This window comes from Lates calcarifer, linkage group LG21 (assembly GCF_001640805.2).
Source record: "Lates calcarifer isolate ASB-BC8 linkage group LG21, TLL_Latcal_v3, whole genome shotgun sequence".
Classification (NCBI taxonomy): Eukaryota; Metazoa; Chordata; class Actinopteri; family Centropomidae; genus Lates; species Lates calcarifer.
In genome coordinates this window covers 26,866,387-26,882,238 of record NC_066853.1, presented here as the reverse complement: position 1 = coordinate 26,882,238, position 15,852 = coordinate 26,866,387, and the positions used below count along the sequence as shown (strand labels likewise).

Sequence of the window (15,852 nt, the reverse complement as noted above, 5' to 3'; positions counted from 1 at the left end):
CTGTTTATGAAAAAGTGCAGTCTACAGCCACAAGATGTGATGATATCCATAAAACTACCATAGTTTATGTCAATGAATGTTGAAAACAGATGGCTTACAGTAGTTCAGTGTAACCCAAAAACACAGAGTAAAATAATAATGTAAAATAAAGAATTCATCTGTGATAAGTAGTAACATGGCCAGAGCTAAGGAGAGTAATGGGGCTTGGCAGTGAATATGACTCAGGGCCCCTGGAAAAGCTTGGCTGAAAAAGACTCTACCCAGCCTCTTCATGCCCAATGCGCACCAACACAGCAGACACCTCAGCAGTGTGGAGTCATTCACTTCCCACAGTGTGGTAACACGCAGGTCATTTGTAACTTCTTTATGGTATGTGTGTAGGTGGGTGGCTTGGTGGGGAAGATGTGAGTTGCTAAGTCTTGTTCCCATGAATTGAGGACTGGTTTGTTTGTACTGGCAGCGGTATCCATAGAAATGATTTAGAGAGGCCTAAAAATCTCAATTCATAATTTTACTTCATTTTTGAGTGTCTTTATACAAATTAAACATACAATAGTTTTTCTACTGTTACCAGTGGCCACAAATCTTGCTATGTTTATTGTACCCTACAATAAAAGTGGTTGAATAGAAAGCTGCAGCATAGGCGCCCAATGACAATCTTTTCAAAGGATTGAGTGGAGCCCCATCACGGCACATATTATCTAAATTTCTTAATACATCCATGTTATCCACCTGAGAAAATGCACTTTTCTCTATGCATTTTTTTTTCAATTTGTCCACTAGATCATAAGATCTCCTGTGTAAAAAGCTAACATTTTAGTCTGAGGCTGGTGCTAGAGTAAAGCTCAAAATATTCAGAATAAATGACTGATTTATAAATGATTCTCTTGGTGAGGATTTTTTGGTCCTATGGTTGCACTAGAAGACAGGTCAGGAGGTCATTGAAATAGTGGGTTTTGCGATATTTATCTGTCTATACACAAGACATTTCATGGCAATTTGGCATCTCAGTTTATTTTGCTTAGCATCAAAATGTTAGATTAATGATCCTATAGTGCTGGAAAGACACTATATATATATATATATATATATATATATATAGTTGTAAGCATTTATTTAGTGATGTATTTGTTAACAATTGTAACTCCTCCAGGACACCTGTAAGTGGAGGCCCACAGAGTGATGCATGACAATATAACGATGAATGCAGATATAATGAAACACAAAATAATATTAAATAACTCTCCAGATGACAAGTTCTAATTGTTGGAAAATACTGTACAATAATAAATACAGTAATAAATAGTACTAAAAATGTTGTTATAGTTGTGAACAACTGTGTAGTATTGTTTTAAAAACTATTTTTTCATGGTTGTATATCTCTTTTACATGCAAAATAAGGGGACTAATATACCAATAAATGAATTAGTCGCCAGTGTTTTGTATCAGCCATCAATATTTTGCAGTACAGTTGCATGGCTGTCATAACTGGCAGACCGGCTACTCAGTCTGCACGTGTGTCCATGTTGCAGTTTACATTGCTTTTGTTGTCCATTGCCAGATTGACCATAGCATCATTAGTTTTACATAGAGTAACAAAAATAATAATAAAGAAAGTATAATAATGAAATGCTGATTTTGCAGTTCCGAAATCCCAGACATTGTGCAAAAGCCTAAATTCTAATTAACTGAATTTACTTATGCAGCCCAAAGTGATAGGATGGTCTCACTCCTTCTTCTCATCACACACACATCTACTTTCTAGGTTTTTTTTTTCTTTTAAATCAATGGACAATTGTTGCACTGTGAAATCTTACCTATGATCAGTGGCTGTGAACATTTAAAGGGATTCCATTAGTTAACAGAAGTGAACACAGCTCTGAGAAATTTAAAAGAGACCATGCAAATGCAAGGAGCTTACCTCTCTAGCCTTACTGTCTGCCTGTTTGCACACTAAGGGGATTAAGTGCTGACCATTGTCCCAAAATTCTTTATCAGGAGATTGTGGATGGGAGCAATTTGTTTTGGGGCTTTTTAACCATGGCATCAAAAGAAGCCTAGTGTTAAAGTTCTCTCTAAGCTGCTGTGAGAACATGTTTGTTCCATGTTGGGAAACCACAGACAGAAAACAAAGTGAAACTATTGAGATTGACTGGAAATATGGATTAGTGGCAGTAAATTGGAGTTGTGGCTTTGGTGGATGAATTCTTGCAGGTGAAGTAGGAACTGATGCTTCCTTAACATTCTTAGCTCTTTATGTGGCCTGTTAGTCCTGTGTTGCACCCATTGGATGACAAAAACCTCTCTCTCTCTCTTGAACAATTCCAGCAGGAAGTGTGCAAATATGTAAATGCTCCATAAAAACAGACTTAAGTAGTGTGTTTTCCACTTAAGGTGATGAAAGAACAAGCCTGGAGCTCTGCCTTGAGAATAGTCACGCTTTGTGAACTTGACCGCTACGGTGCCTGCCCTTTGTGCGTCGGCACGACTTTAAAGCCAGTTGAGTTTTGCCCTGTTAAAAGAGTTGGCGTTCCAACATAGTAATATCAAACTAATGGCAGCTTCTCACTCACACACACACACACACACACACACCTTTTTCATATCTATTAATATCTAAGTGCTCACAGGTGGTCTGCCTGTGAAGTGCACAGAAAAACACAACTCTTGGTTTCAGCCCGCTGTACATCAAATGAACCATAAGCACCTTTCCCTCTTTTTTCCTTAGTTGTTTTCCCTGTTTTTCTTTGCAGCCTTCACCCTCCCTCCATTCTCTCATTCTTTCCTGCCTTCCTTCCCTGTCTGTGTCTTTCTTTTCCTCTGTGAAATGAAGTGTGGATGAGTTTTCAGGATTCAAGAATTGGGGAAAACCTGCAGAACCCTGTACATTTTTGTAGCTTTGATCATTGTTTCTTTTTGTTATGATGACACACAATAAGTACATTGATAGCTGAGATCAGAAATTGCTAAAAAAGTCTGTCAGGCCAAGAAACATGAGCAGCCAGATGTTCACACAGGTTGTTGGCCAGACCCCCAGTGCAGTCAAACCTGATAATAAAATTATACCCAAACTGTCAAAACATCCATGGCAGTGTGGGACTGCCTTCCAGGTTCAACAGTGATCTTAAGTACATGCATGCACAGTTTTCCTGTGCAGTGAGAGGTTGTTACCAACTTCTCTGTTGCAACCATTTTCATTTTCACCTCCAGATAAAGTGGCTTAGATAATATAATTATTGCCTTGGTGCCTTCCCCATTGTGTTTCTTGCCCCATTGGATTTGTTACCACAGTTTTGCCATGTCTCCAGTTTTGAGCAAGTCCTTTAATAAGCACAGTGCTATCATCCCAGATAGAAATATAAATCTGTGTTGACTTCTGCCTTAAAAAATATCTTCCTTCTTTTCATTTGAAACTTGGAAGATAATAACACACATCAACTTGTATAGACTTCAGTTAAATTTGTAGCTAAAAATAAAACTAGCTTGTGTTGATATTCTAAAATAAATATGTAATTAGTCAGACTGCAGCTCTCTGTTATATTAGAGGTGGTTTACTCTGGCCTTGTAGCATCTGACTAACCCTAATGCCTACCCTGCTGCCCAGTGGAAATAAAACTCCTCGTATATTAGTGTGGTGCTGTGGTGATGAGAGGATTAGTACGGTGCTCTCCTCCTTCCTTCAATTAGCACTGTAGCCAGTAGCAGAATTTGCAGTAGTTAAGAAAAGAACACATCTTTACTTGTGTAACCATTAGAATATTTTATAGTTTGAAGGGCAAACTCTTGGGACTGTTGTGATTTCTTGACTGAATTCAACAGGTTAGAGCTAAAGCTTTAAAGAGTAAAAGATAAAACTAGATGTAAATGGGTTGTAGAGGGTAAATGTTAGACAGTATATGAATGGATGGTGGGGGAATGGGTTGATGAATGATTGCAAATGGTCTGTAAGTGGTCAAAGTAGCCATGGCAACACAAATTCTTTCATTAGCTGTGTGCAGATTAGAATGCAGAGTGCTGCTGCCCTGGCCTAAGTAAGTACTCAGACCCCTTCGCTTTTTGCACACTTCTGTTGTAGATATAATTGTAAATGGATAAAACTGACATTTTTCAATCTACACTAACCCATAATTAATTAATTAAGTACTTTGTAGAATCCCCTTTGACAGCAATTACAGCTTGATAGTCTTTGGTTAGTCTCTACAGGCTTTGCACACCTGGATTTTGGCAATTTATCAATTTTTTTCTTGGCAAATCCTTTTAAGCTCTGTCACATTGAATGGAGATGATCTGTGAACTGCCATCTTCAGGTCTTTCCACAGATATTCTAAGTGGTTTAAGTCTGGGCTTCAGCTGGGCCACTCAAGGACAGTCAGAGACTTGTCCCAAGCCACTATAGTGTCATCTTGGCTCTCTGCTTGGGACACTGTAGTGCTGAAGTCTCAAGACACGTGGACTCTGGTGCAGGTTTTCTTCAAGGACTTCTCGGTATTTGACTCCATTAATCCTTTCCTCAATTTTGGCCAGTCATGTCCATACTACCACCACACTACACCATAAGGATGGTATTAGCAATAGTATGAGCAGTGGCCTGGTCTTGGCTAGACAAAGTGTGTGGTGTTCTGCCCTAAGGAATAATATTTTGTCTCATCAGACCAGAGAATTATTTTCCTCATGCTCTCAGAGTGCTCAGAGCAGGATATCATATCCTTTCACTTAATGGGGTTTTCTCCTAGCCATTCTACCATAAAGGCCGATTAATAGAATGCTGCTGAGATGGTTGTACTTCTGGTAGATTCTCCTATTTCTGCAGAGCTCTGTTAGAGTGACTGTTACTTAACAGTCTTGGCCAAGACCAAGGCCCTTCTTGCTCAACTACTCAGTTTGGCTGGACTGCTAATTCGGGAAGAGTCCTGGTCATTCTAAACTTCTTCCATGTCAACACTCAAAGCATTAGAAATGTTTTTTTTACCCTTGCCCTGATGCATGCTTTGCCACGATTTTCTTGTGGAGGTCTATAGAGAGTTCCTTGGATTTCATGGCTTGATTTTTGTCTTGAGATGCAGTGTGAATTGTGGGACCTTACATACACAGGTGTGTACCTTTCTAAACTCCAGTCGTATTATAGACACATCTCAAGGATAATCCAAGCGCAGAGAATGTACCTGATCACAATTTTTAGATTTGTAATTTGTAATAAATTAGCAGAAATTTCTAAAAACATGTCTCTTTGTCAGTATGGATTATTAAGTGTAGATTCATGAAATGACAAGATTATCCACTTAAATCAACACAATAAAGTGAACAAATGAAGGGGCCCAAAAACTCTCTGAAGCCACTGTACTGTATATGTCCAACATATGTGTGTGTTCATACAGACACACACAGAGTCTTGTCCTTACTCTCAAATTGGCAACCCTGAAGACAAAGCCCTGTCTTACGATGGATAGTCTTTCATTTGTGCATTGGGTGAATTTGCTCTGAAGTTTATTCATCCTGGTAACAGTAAAGCTATCTGAATCCCCCAAGTACTCCATCTTGTAGGCTTTATGTCTTCCACATGGTTATAATTTGAGATTTTCCCGATTTTCAAAGCTTTTTTTGAGCCTAGTGTTGTTAATTAAAAAGTGGACTAGTTTTGTTGTGGCCTTTTGTGTTGCCAAGTAGGGAAATCACTGCCTTCTTTGTTGCTCTCTCCATTTCTTTCTTTGCTTTTCTCTATCCCTCTCTCTCCCACTCCCTTGTCCCATCTGCCTTTGTCAAGAATAAAGCTAGCCCAACCACTTTGTAAATGAAACATCCTCCTACTATTAATGGGATTGAGCAGATGTTTTCTGTTTGGATGGTCAGAGATGAGACAGTTAAGCCTGCAGCAAAACAAAACAAAAAGATTTTTGGGCCACAGAAAAAAAAAGAAGAAAAAAAAAAAAACAGAAAGCAAAAGCAGATATTTATGGAAATGATTATATCACTTCCCTCATGTCCCATACAGACGCATGTCTCCCGCACATGGCAAATTAGAGGTCATCCCTTCCACTTTAGCGCATGTCTAAGAGCGTGTGCCAATGATTTTGGTACTAAAACATCGTAAATAACACTGTAACCCCTGGGACGAGGTGTTATAAATAGGACGTGTCAAACCCTGCTCTGGCCAGCCTCTGGTTTCCCCGAAACCCTCTCTTTTCACCCGCCGAGCGGCTGAGCTACTTTTTAATTTGGCCTTCCCGCGGGCTAACCAACTGACGCCTCTCGGCGAGGGCCTCTGTATTTCAACAAGGCCACAAAAGCCCCAGTCCTCGGGCACTCGCACTCACAAAGCTCTCCAGCCTTTCTAAGCTGTTACTTTTTTGGAGCCCAGACTCTACCATCAGCAGAAGAGAAACGCCGGCTCTGGCCAGAATGCAGCGGCCAAGTCTCATCTGTCAGAAACCCAGGGGCCAGACTCCCCAGCCACTGGGTGGGCGGGGCTCGTCCAAAACAGAGAGAGGAGGAAGAAAGAAAGAAAGAGTGGAGTGTAGGGGAGAGGAGGTTCAAGAGCGAGAGGAAGCTCCCAGATAAACAGGCCGCAGCGCCTCAACTCCTAATCACCCTGTGCTTCCGTTTCCAGACTCTATAATTAGAAGGGCCCCGTCCCTTTTTTCTCTATATTCCCAGTTGACGCAAATGCTTCTTGTGGCTTGGCACCTCGTTTGGGGCGTGGGTTTTCAAGAGTTTACAGGCCCTGGGCCTTAGCTCTCTGGCTTTCTGGTCGCTCTGATACAGCATGAATAGCTAACCACTGTCTTAATGCACACTTCAGTTGGCTTCTCTTCTGCTTTCCTCCCTCCACCTCTGATAATCTGTGTAACCCCATCGCTCATCCACTCTTTACCTCCTTCATTCCATCTCTTCATCATCTTTAAATATAACTGTTCTTCAGTCATACACAAGTCTTAAAAAAAGAAACCTTTCAACTCTGAATGAATGTGCAAAATTTTGTAGCGCCCTTGGATTTTTTTTTCCGGAGAGGGAGTGTTTTCCATCTCCCTTGCACGTGTTGCTGAATCCTTTTAATCTCATGCCATTCCAGCCTCCTCTTTTCACATTTGACATGCCACCCAATAAAGCCCGGCCACTAATTAAAACCTACTGCAGCCTCCACATAAAAGATTCCATTGGGGAAAAACTCAGAGGAAAATTACTAATTACTTTAATATCATTTATGTCTGGGAGATGTCAAAAAGACAGAGGTTTGGACATTTTTTCAAATCTTACACTCTGTATCAGTGATGCGTTTCCAACTTTTGAGTTACTGCCCGATCTACAGATTTGTTTGTAACATCTCAGAAAGCTTCTGGGGATGGGTTTTGGGTTGCGCTTGAAAAGCAGTGCTGCGTTTTTCCTAGCTGAGCCAGTTTAGATCTGGGTTTGTTCTGGTGTGGTTTGTTGAGCATGTTGTTTATGGTGAGGGCCTATACTTTCTGGAGTTTGACGAGCTTCAAATAAAACGGGACCAAATGAATGGGCCTGTCAGTGGGGGTTACACTTGTGCTGAGCTGCGGTACAGTGTTTCGGTGAATCACAATCTGAGCACACACACCCATAACCATACACGGATGTATGAATACATAGATTCTCTCTTTTATAGACACTCATCATCTTGTCTGTCCTTGAAGAAGCACACGACTGGAGCCGTGCTTTTAACCAGACCAAGCTACCATGTGAGGGAAGGCTGCATTTTATGACAGCGACAAACGATAGCTGCCTTTATTTTAATAGGCTGGTTTGTTTGTTTTAAAGGCACAGTAATTATTCATGCCATCTAGCGTGAATCCTTTGTGGCTGCCTTTGTGTAAGCCACTGGAGTGAAGTGCAGTTTAAATATTTTGGTTGGCCTCACTTTGTATCAGTTTATCAGTGGCAACTTCATATTGGCACAATGCACAATATCTTTGGTCAACTATGACAGATTGTTTTGTTATCTCAGAACTTTACATAATAAAAGATATTACAATATGTTTACATTATTTACATTAACATAATATAATATAGGAGTTGATATGGAATTACCCAAATTATAAATCAAGCATGCAGTACAGTAGCATGTAATATGTAAAACAAACCAAACATTAATGTTCAAGCAAAAAAGTACAGATAAAGCACTCTTAATTGATATCATAATTAAATATTGATATCATCAATAAAGCAGTAATCACAGAACATCATATATGCAGTAACAATTTTGAGCATGACAACCTGTTTATGATGAAGACCGTCAAAGAAGTACTTCCCAATGCTAATGACTGTATGTTTCTATATTGTAGGAATGCTGCTGGTGACTGCAGACACTCTGGGCCATGATTTTCATGTCTTCCAGATCCTCACCCACCCATGGGCGTCCTCACAGAGTGCTGTTCACCATCTCTATACTCTGCACCGTGGGGAAACTGAGGCCAAGGTCTGAAACACACACATACACACACACACACGCACACACAGACACACACACACACACTAGAGTCATCAAGTTGAAATAGCTAATGGGAATTTTACAGTTTTAACTTTCACCTAATATGTTGTCAGACAAGTTGCTGTATCCCCCCCCAGATTTCAACATTGAAATAAAGTGATTCATGTCTTAAAAATCCTAGAAATAATGTTAACATTTAAGTATACAAACCATTATCAATGCTGATCCCAGGATTCCCATGCATCATGGAAAATCTAGAACCAGTTTTTCAATCCTTTAGAACACAAGGAAAATAAAAGAAACAGTACAATGCCTTAAAAAACATCATATTGTCCTGGAAAATCACTTTGACACTCTTTTTTCTGAGAGTGAATTGTCAGATCTCTGCAACCACTGGCATTTGACATTAGGACTCTGATCAAGGACCTCATTTATTTAACAGTGCATAGGATCCATACTAAAAGTGTATGTGCGCACAAGAGCTGAAAATGACAAAAAAATATCAGATTTATAAAATGGTGTGCATAGAACTACCATGAGAAGGCAGTGTGTGTGGCAGCCAAACTCATACTTAGTCATACATGCACAATGTTAGAGAATATTATCAAAAAGCATTAACGCTCTGTTCATCAATTCTTTAACGTTGTCTGATGTTTGGATGTCGGATTTCTTCCATTGATGATGATTAGCCTACTTAATGGTGGTTGAGGTGAAATGAGCTGACACCTGCCACATCCTGGCATCATCCTAGCATTTCAACAGCTGTGGTATAGAGTGCCAGAGCTGACCTGCCGTTGAGGGGTGGGGTATGTGATGGTGAGACAATGCTGTTGAAACATTGAGCTGAATATAGGCTGCTCCTTATATTTTGAAACTCTCTGTATGCCCCACAAAGTCATGGGCTTTTGAATGCAGCCTGAATCACATGAGATTGGTGAAGAGTTATTAATAACTGTTGACTGGTACTGAGTTTTACTTTCAAACACTTTTTATAATTCAGTGCTCTTCCTATTGCAGGTTTATTGTTTGAAAGTAATGTTAGTTGTTTAAACACCAACATATTGATTGCCTAGCTACTTAACATTATGTTTCTGGGTATAGTGATATGCTTGCAAGTGTGTCAGGATTATGATTTGAATAGTGCGTGTATGCCATGCCCTGTTTTTGAGATATATACACAACATTGTATATGGGCTGAATTAAGTTTTTCAAAGGCTGACACTAACAGGGGACATATTTAGATCATCAGGGAAATGGGGACTAGTTTGTTGAAATAAATCATAAATGAAAAAAAGGATTCCTGGTTAATAAATGCAGTCATCATCTTCCCTCTATGTTCACAACTGTGACATGCAGAAACTTTGCAGTGCAAGTCAGAAGTGCTTACTCAACAAAACTACTTCAGGCCTTGTTCGGTTCAGGATTATTGACTGGGAAAACACACAATCACACACACACACTCTCACAGCCTGCCTATAGTTAATGTATGACCAAACAGCAGGCCTGCTGACCGACTGCACACTGAGCCTGCTTTGATCCAACCCGTTGTAAACAGTGAATGCTGGCCTTAGCCTAGTGCTTGGGCCAGAGGTTATCACCACACACTCACACACGCACACACACACTCGGACACACACTGGAGAGTGATAAAGTCTTCAGTTAGGTGGGTGGAGAGACGCCTTATCTGTCTCCAGTGGCCAAACATGCGGCTGGCTGTCAGTGACCCGAGGCCAGGTAAACAGACCTGTAGCTGATAACAGCTGTAAGAGGCTGAACGAGGACCAGAATGTAGACGAGCTCAGGCAAACTGGAGAGCACTAGTTCCAGGGGTTACAAGGATGGCACCCAGGTACTGCTTAACTTTGCAGCCCTGCACCATCAGCTGTGATTCCAGTGATTTTGTGAAGGCCAGCTGTATCAGTGCATATATATTCACTAATGTAACTGGGCTACTGTTGCAGGAAGCTCATTTTTTCAGCCTTCATATACAGGAATTGGGGTCTAATTGGCTTTTTGTGAACAGGAAAAAGACCCCAGAGACAAGATTGCTGTGAGAGCAAAGAAGGAAAGATTGTAATGACACACACATTCATTTTTAAAATAAATTAATTCAGACTGATAATGTTGATATGTCAACAACTGACTCAAAATAGTGCTATGAGTGTAAAACATTAGGTTTCCTCAAAGGAACTTTTTTAACTTGAACACAAGTATTTAAAACACAGAGCCTATCCTCTCACTGTGCTGTCAGCTTAAAGGCTATAACAAAAAACATCAGGAAGAGGCAGTTTGTGTTGCTAAAAATAATAAAAGTAAACAAAATCCACCATGGTTTCAGTGTTAGGTATAGCTAGATATCCATATCAACAGTCGGCCACAGTGACTGGCTGCCATATTATAGTATATTGGCAATCCAGTATCAAACAAAATGAAGCAAAGCATTAAACCAAAAACCTGCCTTGACTTTCCTTTTTATTGACTTCATCCAAATCCCCTTATACTGCAGGGATACTTGAATTTTATCCCTGTGAATTATGTGTGGTCATGTGTCTTCAGTCTTATCCCTCTGTCCATCTTTGTCACATTCCTCTCATTACTTTGCAGTTTCTCTCAGGTGAACAGAGCTGCCTAATCTCCCTAACTGGTGTCACTGATTTAAAAAGAAAAGAAAACATCTGAAACATTAATCATGCCTTCTTGGCAACACCCTGACTGTCAAGGATGTCATCAAGCTTTCCAGCTTCTGTGGAATGTACTACCACCACACTGGCACATCCATGTGACTGAATGCAGTTACATTCCACTTTTTAAGATAACATTTGACAGCTGTTTGATACCTCCATGGTTGTCACTGTGTGACTATAAAACTGTAGTCGCCCTTCAGGTAACCCTCTGCATGATAAAATGGATTTGACACTAAAGTACAGGCACCCATTTACACTTGGAGCCCTGACAGGTCTATTATGACCAATTATGAGACATACAAAGTAGCCCTTTCTACTTAGGCATCCCTAATCAGCCACAGCAGAGGTCAGCCCTCCTCTTTCACTCATCTTTGAGAAGTAAAGTAACTGTCTGGTATGCAGAGGATGCCCTATTAACTGTCATTGCTGGGGGCAATTACCTAGTCTGACCTGGCAAAAGATTAGAAAGGCTTGTAGGTACAGAGCTGTCTCTCTAACTGGATGACTTTGTTGCTGAGAGTTAGACATTCCTCATCTTAACTTTATCCTGGACCTTTTTCCTTTCATTATTCTCCAGTCAAGTCCACTTTCTCCAGCCTCTTTTTTTTAATGTTGAAAGATGGATGCTCTTTCAGCACACTATCACCTCATCAGTCTGTCACCTCACTCTTTTGTCTTTTTTCATTTTCTTTCTCCCACTATCCTTTGCTTGTGTTGTCTCTTGCAGCCTATCTGTCTGGTTTCCTGCATGTCTAACATGCCCAGGGAGATCCTATCTTCTCAAGTGTCTGCTCCCTGAGAGTCAGTCACTATTTGAGTAAGCAGGACTAACAAAGGATGCCAACAGCTCTTTAGTTTTTCTTAGTCATCTATTTTACCACCAAACAAGCTCATACCACATTGTCACCTTTGCCAAAAGCCATTGTCCAGTCCTGTTACACTGGCTGACTTGCATTATGCAGAATGATGTGTATTTGTGTGATAAACACTTCACCCTAGTCATGCTAACGTTCCTGGCAGACTAGAGTTTGATGCTGTTTATTCCCAGTCTGCATATTTCTTTATGTTGAGTGGTGAAGAAAATAATATGAAGACATCACACTTGTGGAGTTGCATAGAGCTGTACTTTCTGTCCAGAAGGCTATTTGTTTACCATTTTTATACTGACCATGAAAACATCCATTTGAAAATCAAAATTGTATATGTTATTCACCCACACAAACAAAGCTTGTCAGTAATATTTTTCTCACATCTAATACTCTTTCTTTTGCATGACAGGAGATAAACCTATGTTGCTAAGACTAATGTAACCACTCACATACTTTACACAGTTTTGAAAAATAACTTTACAGCAGAGCAGGTAGAGGCAGTGATGGTGTTGGTATAGCTGATGTCTCACTGCAATACTAAGGGAAATGTAGCTAAATTCACTCCACAGATATCTTATCAAAAGAGAGAAGAGTGCAGTATTAACCTGTGTTGAGTTCATTGAATGTTAGGTTCAAAATCAGGCTTAAAAATACAACTCATAACACCTCATCACCTGTTATAAAATAATAAAATATTACATTCACAGTGATTGCTCTATTTTTTTCTTTTTAGTTACATTTTTAATGTAGTTTTTATTAATTTAAGTTTAAGTTAAATTAAGTTTAGATAACTGATACAGAGCAGCTCACTCTCATACAGGTAAACTCAGGTTTCCTTTTCTACCACCACCTTCCTAGTGGCATGCATAAGGATTTGTACTCTCTTCAGAGGCTGAGAATGTTTCACACACACATACACACACACACACACACACACACAAAAAAAAAAAAACACTAAAATACTAAAATTTAAAGAAAATACATACAAGAACAGAACATAAGCTACTGGCTGTTTTAAAAGAGAAATAGAAATAAGACATGTTTATTACATTAATGTGTTTAAGCCTTGGTATCAAGTAGCAAATAAATATAATGAAATGAAGTTTGTTTGCAGTATTCAGGAATTATTTGCATGAGAATGAACACAGTGAATGGATATATTGTCAAGTAAAGTGATTTCATCCCTCATCTGTTCGACACATTCTCTGTCTCATCTTCCTACTGTCACCACCTTCTGTCCCCTGATCTCTGTACTTGTTCTGTCTCTGTCCAGGTCCAGGACATGTGTTTCAGCCAAGATAGTCGCTGGGTAGCAATCAGCACCCTTCGAGGCACAACCCACGTCTTTCCCATCAACCCCTATGGCGGTGCACCTTGTGCCCGTACACATATGTCCCCACGGGTTGTCAACCGGATGTCTCGCTTTCAAAAGAGCGCTGGCCTGGAGGAGATTGAACAGGAGCTGAACAGGGCGGCTGCTTTAGGAGGAGCAGGAGGAGCAGGCATAGGAGGAGGTGGTTGCATTTTGGGTGGAGGAGGAGGCATCGGGGGCCGCTGTAGTCCCATACCAGGCCTGTCCAGCAGTCCCTCAGGGTCTCCACTGCATGGTGAGGAGCTGGGAGAGAGGGGATGCATGGGTTGACTGATGTTGTTCCCTGTTTGTGTGTCCAGAATAGCATCACAGGAAGCATATAGTAAATGTCAACATGCAGGAAGCTATCTCAAATTGACATGGCATATTATAGCACTTTAAGACTTCACTCAAAGACCAGGAAACCACTTAATCTGATGACATTTAGGTCCTGATTTGACCAAACTACCTACAGTGGACAAGGGTGCACATGTATAGTTACTGCATTCATGTTTTTGGCCACAAGTCTGTTAACTTAAATAGTTGCACAGCAAAATACTCATGGTCATTTAGCAGTGACAGTGAAGCCTTAAGATAACCACATGCATTGGTATTTTATAATATATTTCTACAGATTTTCAGCAGTGGTATGTGTCTTCAGAACAACTTTTGGTCATCAGCTCTATAGATATATAAATCTGTGAATTGATACCATGATGTTAAGTTTTCATATCTGTTACTGGAGGTACCAGAAAAAAATAAATAAAACTTTTTGTGTTTACCAACTTATTGGAGGTACAGAAAACCTGTAGAGCCTTCCTTTTTCATCATGCATTTTAATCTTATAATCAACTGAGTTATTTATTGATGTCAATCCATAATAATCTTTAGACTGTAGTTATGAAATTGACAAAAAAAATCCCTTTTGAAATAAATAATTCACAGCTGTATTGATAAATGTATGGCTTCTAGGGGCGAAAAACATCCAAACAAGCAAACAGATACAGATCCACCCTATTGTTTCCTTATGAAGTTAATAGAATAATACTGACATTCATTTAGAGCTGTGATTGTGGTCACCTGGTAAATGTACGTCCAGTGTGTACATTTTTGGTCTGTTGTGTAGCCTGTGTTTGGTATGAGCCAAAATCCAATATTACAAGTAGAATTGAAATTTAACACAACAGCCATCGACCAATACTGTTTCGTCTGTATATGCATCAGTCATTTCATCCAGTGCATGCAGCGAGATAAAATGAAGCTCCAGGTGTCTTCTAAAGTTTGAGTTAGTGTGATGAGGCATTACATTATAATATAATGAATATATTTTACTTCTAATTCTTATTTAGAAGTTCATTTTAACATGTTTTGTTATTGGAAGGTATCAGCAATTGCTTAATGCTAGAGATTCACTTGTGTGTGTGTGTGTGTGTGTCTGTTTCCAGTGACTGGTCATCAGGGACTCTGATCTGTCTGCCACAACCTTGTCTCTCTTGTTTGTCAAACACCATTGCAGGCAGCTCACACTGTCTGTGTCCCTAGCTAACATGGATACACACTGATAAACACACACTGGGCTGCACTGTTTGACCTCAGAGGTGTCACTCGGTGTAAAATATTACAGTTCTCATTAATCATGGGTTTCCAGGAATATCCATGAGCTTTGATAGGTTTGCTACAGCCAGGACGAGGTCGAGAACTTGATAAACACTTCAGAGAACTGAATGACTGAGAATTGACCAGTGGGTAATTTTACGTAACATAGTAGAATGGATTTTAGAACATCTTATATATGCTCATTGCACAAGCTGGTTTATGGCTGACTGGAGAGAAAGCCAGATCTCTAACCCTTCAAAACACTCTAACAATTCAGAATCTAATAGCATTTTTAGGACATGGGAGTGTTGTGGAAAGTCATTGACTTGCAAAATTAACATCACAGAGGCAGCTGTGCGATATATTACACACAAGATCTATTTTAAGTATACCTTTGCTCGCGTTTAGACCACTTTCCAAAACCACATTTAGTGCAGTGTAGGTTTCTAGCCAAGGAGGCAGAAAGATGCACTGTAGTATTAAAGATCCACCCTCTGACTTTGTTATAATGACTTTTTGTGCCCCTGGAATCCTCCAAGCTGAGTGCTAATGTTTATTTATTATAAAACTTTAGAGGGGCAGTTTTATTGGAGACACAATGCTATACTGACAATAGAAATTTGTCAAATGTCAGAGATTTTGTTATCTTGTTTCTTTAGAAGTTCTCTTGTTGCATTAGATCATCATCAGAGATAGAAACCAAAAGCAACAATAGATGTCATATTTCCTGTGCCCTCAAAGTTTACACTGTTTTGTTATGTTTTGATGTGGTTGATGGTGTGCGCGCACACACACACACACACTCTCTCTCTCTCTCTCTCTCTCTCTCTCTCTCTCTTGGAAGATCACACCCTTTCTTCCCCTACTTCCTGTCTTGCTTGTCTGTCTAGATCCAAACCCCTCTGT

At 39.9% G+C, this 15,852-nt stretch overlaps 1 protein-coding gene across 4 annotated transcripts in view; it reads left to right on the top strand.

Moving 5' to 3' along the window:
- Positions 1-15,852, top strand: part of bcas3 (BCAS3 microtubule associated cell migration factor) — a 313,902-nt gene that overhangs the window by 55,700 nt on the left and 242,350 nt on the right. For all 4 annotated transcript variants that reach the window (XM_018701002.1, XM_018700994.1, XM_018701022.2 and 1 more), the window contains exons 14-15: positions 8,301-8,434; positions 13,273-13,606. In XM_018701002.1, coding sequence (XP_018556518.1) covers positions 8,301-8,434; positions 13,273-13,606 — 468 coding nt within the window. The remainder of the gene's footprint in view (positions 1-8,300; positions 8,435-13,272; positions 13,607-15,852) is intronic.